At 41.6% G+C, this 11,763-nt stretch overlaps 1 protein-coding gene across 1 annotated transcript in view; it reads right to left on the reverse strand.

The window, feature by feature from the left end:
• Nucleotides 1–267: 267 nt before the first annotated feature.
• Nucleotides 268–11,763, reverse strand: part of SHB (Src homology 2 domain containing adaptor protein B) — a 93,566-nt gene continuing 82,070 nt past the window's right edge. The window contains exon 6 of the mRNA XM_009331525.1: nucleotides 268–3,167. Within this exon, the coding sequence (XP_009329800.1) occupies nucleotides 2,984–3,167 (184 nt within the window). The 3' untranslated portion in view covers nucleotides 268–2,983. The remainder of the gene's footprint in view (nucleotides 3,168–11,763) is intronic.

Here is an 11,763-nt window from a genome sequence, read left to right on the forward strand (position 1 = left end):
TGCAAAGGTCCATATTGTCAAGAGAATTACTCAGGATAGAACTGAGCTATATGATTTTCCAGACTCCAAACCAGATTATAGCCTAATGATTACTTTCACTACACAGTTAAGACCCACAGACACAAGTTGTTCTGAAAGGCCGCTTCAACTATTAGCTGTTTAAGACAACCTGAGTACACGTTGACAATGAGAGGAAGAAAAGGGAGAGGTTTATAATTTTTTTTAAAATAAACTTTTAATGTGTTACATAGGCATGATCGCTATGAGATCTTCCACCTATATGCAATACTACACACTGCAACACACCGTATTTTCACTGTACATTAAAAAGTCTGGGAATAATATTCCTTCAGTGGAAAAATATCATACAATCACTTAAATAAACAAAGACTACATTACAGTGCAAACAAAATCCTGGTTTTATTTATTCTGCAATTACTGAGTACTTTCTAAAAGTCTTTTTAAATAATAATCAAAAAACCTTCCCACAGACAACCAACATTTTCTGAGATGATTTCCTCTTGCTGAACCAAGAATCCTGTTCTGATCCTTGAAGTTGTAATAAACTGTATACATGTTTGTATGATGCATATTGACCTGATTTGTATGAAGCAAGGGATCCCAAACCAAAATCTGCAGACAGCAATAAAGTGGCACCTGCTGGCTTCAGCTGATTTTCGATCAAGCCCATGACAAGAAAGATTCAGTACAACAGTCATCTCCATGAGCTAAAGACAATGTGCTTAAGGAAGACTGGCAAGGCCTTGGCTAACGATAATGTTGGTTTCTACTGGTAATTGCTGTTAGAGAGAGTAGGGGCTTACTTTTCCATTACAGAAGAAGAAAAATGGCCATAGAACAGCAACAGTGTCAGATTCTCAAAAATGCACTTCAACATGCAAAAAGAAACATGACATATTTCTGTCGCAAGGGGCATGATGAAGTTGCCAGAGCCCACACATGCAAAGACTCAGACAGCAGTGGATGCAATCTGATTCCTAATCCCTGCGAGCTCTGCCATCTTCATGAACTACTACTCTGGTGAGAGAAGAATATGCTAACTTAAAAGTGCCCTGCTCTTGCCAACGGGGTGACGTTAAGAGGAGAACGAAGAGTTCTGCAAAGACTTTAGGGAAATAAAAGGTGCATGCAGGTGAGTACATGAAAAAGGGGATATTTGGTTTCACTTGGAGAGGAATGTTAGGTCTTTCTACTCCATTGTGCCACCCTTCTCTCAGAAAACCAGTAAGAACCTAGTCCAATGCAGCTTCAAATTTGAGGTGAGATAGGGACAGCTTGTCCCACTACTGTTGCTGCAGAGAATTACACTGGGCTCCTCACATATGTGTGATCCACTCCTGTTCAAACTGTGTTGGATATCATATAAAGAACAGGGCAGGCTTAAAAGGAAGCAGAACATTCATCACTGATGACATTATATGGGACATCCTTGAGGTTCTTATCAGATTAGACAATACAATGAAGCACTACTTTTACAGGCAGCAAGTGGTTATTCCATTACAATTTTCAGATTTGCACTTCTTTCTAAGCATACAGAAAAGGGAATAGTAGGTAAGAAAGCTGAATTAAATAACACACAATTTCACAGTCCTATTGCAGTCTGTAAAATACATAAACTGCGTACAACCAGTTTGCTACTACAACAGCTGATGGGTTAATGCACAACCTTCTAGTCATAGGTGGGAGATGGCACAAAGTGAGGACTACCGGGCTATTGATTACCCAGTTCCAATTTCTGCACAATTGTATTTTTTTCACTTATCCCATTCAACGAGCACACAGAGCATGTAGAAAATATCTCAAGTGGATGGGCACTGAGTTGGCAGGACCAAGGTACAGAGCAGCTTCTGCAGTGCTTCTGGCTGACAGTGATTGAAATACAGCAGGGGGCTTCTGCTCATGGTGAAAAAGAACACTGGCCAGAAGGTATGTGTCAAGGGACCATGTTTTAAGAATGCCTTGGTACACCAGAAAAAAAACTTCTGCTCTGCTACATACTGCAGTTCTCATTTACACAGCTGCAAAAGCCATCTTATGAAAAGGCAGTGTGACACACACTTGTTAGTCTGCTACCTCAGTGAGACAACTGTTTGATTCAGATGAATGAGCAAGTGAAGATTTTGCCTACTAAAGCTTTATAAAAGCCTTTGACAACCCTCATGCATAAATACTAACCTGCATATTAAAATGACTCATTCTCAACTACTTAAAACATTACAGTGTAACTGCCCCTAGCAGAATTAGCTGCCTGCATCTATGAATGAAACTTGCAAATGAAGACAGTAACTTTTAAGAGATTATTGTACCAAAAAGGGTAAAAATGTATAACAAACTACTTTTTAATTACATTCCCTATTCATAAATAATTGACCATGATTTGCCGTCACAAAATTATTTTAAGATAAAATGTGTGCCTAATAGGAGTTCAACATTTGACTACCCCAAGAAACTGCATTAAAAAACCAAAACCCACCAAGCTAAGTGACCAGAGCCGCAGGGGCTTGCCTGCTAAGCAGCTCCTTCTCAGGTGCACCAAGAACACCCTAGGGTCCCTCAGAGTCACATTACTCTTTCACATGGAGAAGTTTCTCAGGGTAGCAAGAGAATAAAAGTTGCTGGTGTTTTACTGCTGAGAAGAACTTGTTGATTCTGCTCAAAACATGGAGGAAGAACTTTTGCTGGGAAGTACTTTCACTCACAGAGAATCTCTGGGAAGGCTATCTGTTCTTGCACTAAAATAAGATTTCTTTCTCTCATGTAGAAGCACAGTTCTAGAGGCATGCTGCAGCATGAAAGTACCATACACACAGTCCCATACACAACTCTGCAGAGCGCTCACGTTCCCAAGACTAAAGGCTGCCACTCTCCATCACAGACTCAAGCACTGAATTCCGGCAATGAATTCTGTGGAACCCAGCTTACCTCTCACCTCCTATCCACAGGAAGGGGTGAGACTAGGTTATTAGAGGGTCCGCACAGCCACAGGGTAGAGCAGTGACAAGTGTTCTGCTCCTTTTATAGGCAGCTTTTTTGTGGTGTAGTAGTGGATGACTTCAGGAACACTGTCGAAGGGAGGGCTGTTCTGACCCAGGATGTATTTCTCTTTGGTTTTCATCAGTTTCATGTGCATAAAACCTTGACTGCTCCTGCAAGGAAAGCAAAGCGTTAGTTCATGTTTGTGCATAGGGAAGAGGGGAGCAGCACCATGACAGGCTCTCCTTCATGATACAGGGGAACGTAGGAGAACAAAATGCAAGTAGTTGCTGGGTGACAGGCCAAGACAGTGGCCAGACTCTGACAGACAGTGACTCCTAGCTGCAAACCCCCAAGGACAGTCCAACACAAAACTAGTATTTTGTTTTCACCACCTGTGCTCTCTGGATCCAGATGCAAGGCTGTCTTACCCTGGAATTGATCCAGAGGCATGCCAGAGGACAATCCCTTTCCTGTCCCCACCAGTGTTTTCCTGTAAACATTTACTTTTCACTATAGCCAATCATTACTTCTGGACCAAACGGTGTCATTGGTTTTGGCCTGTCAGAGGCCTGCGGCTCTCTTCATAGACACATAGGCAGACCATGGACCCCACTCAGATGAGGCAAGGCCTGCCGTGTCCTGTCCTGTGGAGGCTTCAGGACAGACCACACCCATCCCACCCTAGCAGCAACTGCCGAGAACACGGCTATGTGCAGAACGTGGTGGCTTCAGCTGGGAAAACTTCCTCAGATGAGCCCATTCCCAAGATTAATGGCATAAAGACTTTCACCTGCACTGTACTGAGTGATGAAGGCTGCTATCCTGCAGCCTTTCTGCAGGCAGAAACCAGTCTGTGACTTCCACACCTAGAAGACCTGCCTGCCCACGCAGCACAATGCCTCTTTGAGTGAAGGCTCATGATTACACAGAGAAGAGAGAAGCGGCATGGTAACTGCCCTGTCTGCTCCTGCAAAAGCAACCCATCCCACATAATACCACTCTGATGGGTAGGACCCACACTGCCATGTAGTACAGTGGGTAGTAGAGCTGACCTCATCTCTTCCCAGCAGTGACCCTTCAGTGTCTGCTGTCTTTAGCATGACATACAGGCTATTTTAAGAATGTAGAGTTTAGCCAGGGCAAAACAAAAGCAAAGGACACCTCCTATGCTTCAAGATGTTAAATGAGGCCTATAGGGTTTTTACAGCTTGCTTGATGCCCCACTCCCTAACTTTCTGGCTCTAAACCATTGTTTCTTCCAAGGGTGTCCAGGGACAAAGACAAGAGTGTTAAAACTGGAGCTGGTCTATGTCAGCAAGGAAACCCAGTTTAAGATGACACAGAAAGCTACAGCAGGAAAACAAATCATGCCATGTTAAAAGCAGCTTCTCTAAAACCTGCCATTTTCTAATTAGCAGGTGCAGCATTCCCACCAGAAGTGCTTCTAGAAGAATCAAGCTCATATCTTTCAGATATGTTCAACAATTCTCTGATGAAGTGACCGTTTCTGGTGAGCAGAAACCACTGCAGGCACTGTAATTATAGGTCTACACACTTAAAATCTTGCTTTAAACACCAGTTTCTTAGAGGAAAAAAATATCTTTTGAATCGTAATTGCTATTTTCTTTAAGCAAGAGTGGCATCTTTAAATACTTTATTATGAGGACAGGTGTCACTTCCTTCAGTTCACTATGCATCTGCTTTGCTACAAAATGCCTTAAAACTGTGCAGATAAATTAATGGACTCACAGGTGCATGCTAATTTCAGGAGTACAGCAAGAACTGGAGAACTATCTGCCAAGTGCATTTTAATGCAGAAAGGGCAAGGACACATGCCCTTTTTAAAACAGAAAGAAAATGCGTATAATGTAACCAAACTGCTACAAGCCATGTATTCATGACAGACAGCTGTTGCTTCTGTAATAAGGACCTCTGTAGATACTTAGGTTTGGGTAGTACATGGTCATTGAGCTTACAGTATATGATGTCTATGGCTACCAGAATTCCACAAATGAACAAGAAGCATCTCCTCTGTATCATGACAGGTCAGCCTTCTGGGAGGCCACACTATTTGTGAAGATGAGTGAAAAAGAATGTGACCTAGAAGTTATGGATAGCAGCCTAATGGAATTCAACCAAGGCAAATAGAAACCTTCTGCCCTTGGGATGGAATAAACCCAGGCAGCAGTGCAAGCTGGGGCATGACTGGCCAGAAAAGGAACAGTGGTGGACAGGACACAGAACATGATTCAAGTCTGCCCATGAAGGCCTATGGCAGCCTGGGCTGCGTAGCAAAAGTGTAGACAGCTGCTGGAAGAAAGTGACTACTTCCTCTACAGAGCACTGATGAGGCTGCATCTGTACCTGTACCTGTAACTGGTGTGAGGGTCCCCCATAAAAAAGAGAAGCCAACACTGGAGCAAGTCCAGAGCAGGGCCACTAAACATGGTCTGGGGGTGGGAGCACATGATGTACGAGGATAGGATGAGGAAACCATGTCTGTTCAGTCTGGAGAAGAAAAGGTGAGGTGGAGGGTGTCAGGTTGCAGTCATCCATTGCCTAAATAGAAGAGCTACAGAGAAGACGGAAGTTTCTTAGAGGTACATGATGACGCAACAAGGACAAGCTGCAACAAGAGTTCCCACTGGACATAAGGAAAAGCTTCTTCCTCAGGAGAGTGGTACAGACATGGGACCAGGCTCAGACAGGTCAGGAGGTCTCCATCCTCACAAGTTTTTCCAAATTTGCCTGTACAAAGCACTCAGCAACCTGATGGGTGTGTCCTGCTTGGAGCAGGGGGTTGGACTAGACACCTCCAGAGGTCCGTTCCCAACTAGATTTCTGGAGGAGTCTATGATTAATCTTTACCATTTGTATATTTTTAGAAACCACTAAGTAGAGCTTCTAGTTCAACAACAATTTTGATTTGAAACATTTGTAAAAATCTACTATTAAAGAAAAAAGATCAAAAAAAGAATCAAAGAAACCTGTGAAATTAAATTTCAGGACTCCTAAGTAAAACTTTTCTGAAATTGAAAATGTGTTTTTTTGTGCAATTATTTCACAACAAAGCACAATAAAATCCACCTCCATTTCAAGCTAGGCACAAAACACTATTAAGGGCAAGACCTGCAAAAGGGACAAGTTTTGACACCTGAGAGGTTCAAGAAAGTGAGAAGTCAATCCAATGTGATGGCAGAGACTACAAGGTGCAGGTCGCATGGCAGATTGCTCACCTCCTGCTGTTTGGTTTTGCCCTTTGCCAGCCAGCCAACAGGGATGACATCACCTTGCAACTGTCTGTAGAGAAATCTTACAGTTAATGGGTACAGGACTGTAGACAAGCTATTGTCCTGCATGCGGGTCTACCCCAGTCTGACACAAACGTTGAGGAGCCAGCTATCCTAAAGCAGGCAGAAGAGCAACTACTGACTCCTGGAAGCGGGGAACATGGTACTTTCCCGTGCACTTGTGCATTTTAGAATAATAAGGCCTTCCCTTTTTTTTTTTTATTTTATTGGTGCCATCTAAAAATTAGCAGCTCAGACCTGGGAAAGCAAAATCTGATTGCATGGAGAAAGGATGAAAACACTTTAGCATAATGGGCTTGCCAGTCAAATACAGTGGAGACCATCTCTATCAGTAAGCTAAAGCCATGGCCAGCTAAGAACCAGCTCCTTTGGGGTAAGTAACCTATTCTATTCTATTCTATTCTATTCTATTCTATTCTATTCTATTCTATTCGCTGATTCAGCTCCATTTGGACCAGTGCTCTGGCTTGGCAGTCAGAGCTTCAAACCATTTGCTTACAAACAAGGCAATATTTCTGCTGCTGTTTTTTCCCTTCACAGCAAACCAGCTGAAGTTTGGCATGAATTAATAGTTCTGTGATCGTATTGCTTCACCAAAGCACCGTCTATGTCTCATAGTGATGCTGCACAAGGCAGCTCCAGCAGCCCTACTTCTTATCAAAAGAAGAATCTTGTAAATTTCTCTCCCTTTGATAAAGTATGTTTGAAGAGCAAGCTGCAGTCACAGAGAACTCCCCAGCAGGTAACACATCTCATTAATGTATGCAATCTTTAATGCAATTCACACCAATGCTGAATATCACTGATTGTCATAAAAAAAAGAAATTTTTGATCAAGAAGACTATGAAATACCGGCAATGAAATTGACCCTGGTAACAGAATCACCCACTTCTAAAAAGCAAGGTATTTAATAATACATTACATAATTTTGCAGGTGCTGATGCATATTACCGGCAGCCAGTATGCTCCTCTTACACCTCTTCCTTTTCCTTGTAATTGCTCAATAAATTTTTCATGAAGAATATAGGGCAATACTTACACTAAATCAATTCCGTTCATGATAGATGACTTAAAAATGCTTACATACAAAACTGATACGACTGGAGGTAGAAGGGTCACCCTCATCTCTCATAAACAGTAGTATGCAATCCACATACAGTTTGCATTTTGAGGACCAAAACTCCGTCACTGTTTTCTAAGAATTCTATCTTATTTCATGGCAATGGGATGTCACCCCACATCCCTTCTTTTCAGGCAGTTTGCATTACAATTTCTAAGGGGCGTAGTCCTGCAATGTTAAAATCAATAACAAAGCAAACTGACTTGTGGGGTAGAAGGATTAAGCTCAATGAATGAAGGAACTCTCCCTGTGTTCACTGAATCATCATTTTATCATCACAGCCCTCTGTGACAGTTGGCTCATTTAGCCATTGAAAGCTGACTGCCTAAGATTAACAAACCTGGAGATTTTATTTGCACATAGCTTTTCTGTTAAAACCAACTGCTAACCAGGATCTTTGTGGAACATCCCAGATGATTCAACTGTCAGTTGGCCATGTGCAGATGAAAACCTGTGAGGTTATCTTCATTCAGTTATCAGTAACCTTCAGTCATCTTCATTCTCAGCTATCTCCTCTGATTATTCAGTGACATCTCTAACAGCCCTCAGTCAACCACTAGCTCCCATTTTCTTTTCAAGGCAGTATGTTGGAAAACTGGGAGGAAATGGATGGCCATCTAACCTAGCATTTTGACTGTTGAAAAGTGGTTATTTACCATCTCCATACTGCCTCATGTCCTACCTCCTTTGTATCTTCTCCCCTTCAGCAAACGTGGTGTTTCTTCAGCTTTTAGAGTTAAAGCAGGTTGAAACCTAGAGTTTCCCTTTTGCAGGTCTTCCCCTTAATAGTGTTTTGTGGCTGGTTTGAAATGGAGGTGGATTTTATTGTAGTTTCTTATGAAATAATTCCACAAAAATCATATCCCAATCTATTTCTCCCCATGTATTTCTATGTTTTTTTGGTTCTCCTAAAAAACCAGAATTACTTTCATTAGGTAAAACCCAGTCTGAATGAAAAGCCCTCAGAAATGGATTTCAGAAGTCATTTTGTGTGAAGGCTGAGGAAGAGTAGAGGTGGCAACTGGGAGCTGTGTGAAATTGACCTCAAAGCTTTGCAATGTCAAGCATGCAAATTTTCTGTTCATAAAGGAGAAGAACTGAGAGGCAAGAACATCATTCAGTCAATGAACTGATTTTACTGATTGGTAGTGTTTGTAGCCAATAGTTATCACCACGTTGTTAATGATGGGCTGAGTTCTAATTTCTAGCCTGGCTGCTTTTCTGGATGTCCAGAACTTTTTAAATTGAGCATTATTCCAGGCTTACTGGTGGATGAAAGCAAAGATTATGTTTTCAAATACTTTCCTCCTTCACTCCCTTCCTGCCTCCTTTTAGTTACCGAAAAGTTACATTGTGAATCCGTTATCTGCCCTCCTTGTTCCAAGTAAACCAGCTGAGCTGTCACTAGTTGCAGCTAGAAATATCAAATGAGATATTTCTCATCTTCTAGAATGAAGAACAAATTAAGTTGGAAGAAAGTCAGCTTAGCACCTTGAAACCATGCCCTTGAATTAAGCACTTCCAAGTGTATAGGATTTGAAACTGTTCACATCTACACTAAGGATCCTTCTGTGCTGCCTCCCCCTCCCCATTTGTTCTTGAACTCTGTCTTACAGACTCCCCTCTTCTGGTATGCCTGGACTCACAGAGAATCAGTGCCTACTAGTAACTGGCAAGGGCAGAATGCATCTACACATGTTTAACAGCACTATTGCTGCTAGATCAGGGACTAGGATTATAGGGACACTGTTCAGAAAGGAACGTGGAAGTTGTACTCCCTCTTCCTCTCCTCCAAACCCTTTTGATCTAAGCTCTGATTTTAGTATGTAGAGAGATTACTGAAATTTCAGGTAGCGATGAGGAAAAAACCTCATGACTGAACTGCTCGTAAATCAGTTTCTGCTTAGTGTTCTATGCATTGTTGGAGTCTACCTGAATAAGTACAAGTAGAACATGTGCCTGATAGTGAGTAGTCCTGGTTTTGGAATACAGATTTCTCAGCTCTTTCAACAGCAATAACTATTAGAACCTGCCAGGCCCAAGGTTTTCAAAGAGCAGAACCTAAGTGGCAATCCCAAATTCACATATGTGAACGCTGATGAAAGCCAGGGCCTTGAAGAGATGAGACATACACATTTTGCAAGAGAAGATGCTGGGACCTGACCTAAGTCATTTGATATCATTACTATACGAATTCTGAATGTCACTACGGTTTCTCAAATGTTGCAATAATTCTTTCCCAAGTTTTTGTTCAACTGAGGGAAAAGAGTGACAAAACAGTGCCACCACAGACAATATTCACTCCTTCCTTTCCTTATTGCAACCGTTCCCATGAGTTTGCAACACAACCATAAAACCAAGTAACTTTGAATCACAGCTTTCACAGTTTTCAAAACTCAGTGAGGATGGGAAAGGAATTGTGCAGAGAGCTCATCAGACTGTGCACTGATCTTATGCCTGAAGTGTGATACAAGAATGTTCAAGAAATATTATTAGATATTAAAACTAGTCATTTTTTCCAGAAAATGTTAATGGCTTTGAAACATAATTCATGTTCACAATCAGAAAAATTAGCCAAGCATTCGAACACTGTTTTTGCTGAAGAAAGTGCTGTTTTGTCAGCATTCTGCATTCATTTTGATGAAATGTCACTTGGACAAGGAAAAAAGCAACAACTTTGCAGTTAACATCAGAAAAAAAACCTACATTCTAGAAATGTAGGAAACACATGTTGTGTTGTTTTGTTTTTCCATTCTGAAATGCTTTTCCATTTCAAAATTTTATTTTATATTATATGCTGTCACTTTGAACAAAACCTATAATGTTTCATGCCAACCTACGGCAACAAAGAAATAAAATAGAATCTCCTCTGAAAAAGAAAAACCTCACCACCCCCCCCCCCCCCCCACCCCCCGCCTACTTCTTCAAAAAAACATGGCGCCGCCGAAAAAACCCCCCCCCCCCCCCCCCCCCCGATGAGTGATTACTTTGAAAAATACTTTACTGGAGACATTCAGAGGCTGACCTGTCCACTGCTTTTCCTGTCTCAGCTCTCTTTTTCAAGCACAGAATACACAACACTGTAATTCTGTATCTGACAGCCACTGTCTTTATGGTACAATAAACAATGTCTCTTCCCATACTAGCAAGGGCTAGCAGTGTCTCTTTGCAAGAGCATCCAACATGTGTGAAAACCACTCTATGGAGCCCAGGCTTCATTCTCTATAACCGATTCCTATCTGCTGCTTTGAAGGTAGTAAGGATGTTTAGCTTGTTGGAGTTCTGCAGAAGTGACAGAATCCTTGCTGTCTGCTAACAGACACGTCCCTATCATTACTGTTTAGGCCAACAGCAGACTACTAATACACTTTTAAGTACTTTTATTCAACTGCTGATTCAGAGAGCCATCAAAAATCCCACTACCTCTTTATAAATTATATTGACAGGAAGAAACTCTTATTTTTTTTACAATATCACAACAGTTATTCCAAGAATATATTACATGTTTTAAATCAACTAAAAGGTACCAAGTCCAGCATTAATCCAAAACCCAGAACCTACCCGAAGTCTATGTTCTCAATTTTGGAAAACAGGACCTCTTCTACAGATCAATCCTGCATTTTCATGATGACAAAAAACTTTTCTTGCAGTCCCCTTTGCTATTTAGGGAAAACCACATGTCTGTTTATGAGTCCACAGGATCAGGATATCAGTAGACACCATCCTCTCTGAATTCAGCTCTGTTCACCCTCCAGTGGCAATGATTGTGCAGAAATTATCTGACAGAGCAGAGAGCAAAGCCCATGACTGTTTTTACTCACAGTTTGTACATTTAGCTGACTTGTGAAATAATCCTAATCTAAAATTGAGACTAGCCACATTTCCCAGAATTGTAATGCGAGTCAGGAAATGAAGTGGTGCAGGTGTGATGCACACTGCTGCAAAGACCCTTGGGAAGGGGAAATCCTGACTGAAAGAATTAGCTATTAAAGCCCAGCTGGTGGCTGCTCTTCACTGAGGAAGATTGAAACCTAATACCCTATACTGAGATGTTGTTCTATTGTTACATTAGGAAGGCACCTCTATGAGCTTGATGTGCAGTGAAGTCATTGCTGAAGACCCAAACCACACTTATAAGTGAGAGATGGCTCTCCTCTTCCCTTTGCACATCTACTTCCACTTCTTTCACCAGCCTGCTTGCTAGTAAAGAACAGACCTAATATAAGGACCTTGCAACTAGGCATTTCAATGGCAGCCAGAGACTGGGAGCCTTGGTCACAACATAGTTACCAGGAGCATGGAGCTCCAGTTTTTACTCAACCTTATGCAATTAAA

Source organism: Pygoscelis adeliae, unplaced genomic scaffold (assembly GCF_000699105.1).
Source record: "Pygoscelis adeliae isolate BGI_AS28 unplaced genomic scaffold, ASM69910v1 Scaffold289, whole genome shotgun sequence".
NCBI lineage: Eukaryota > Metazoa > Chordata > Aves > Sphenisciformes > Spheniscidae > Pygoscelis > Pygoscelis adeliae.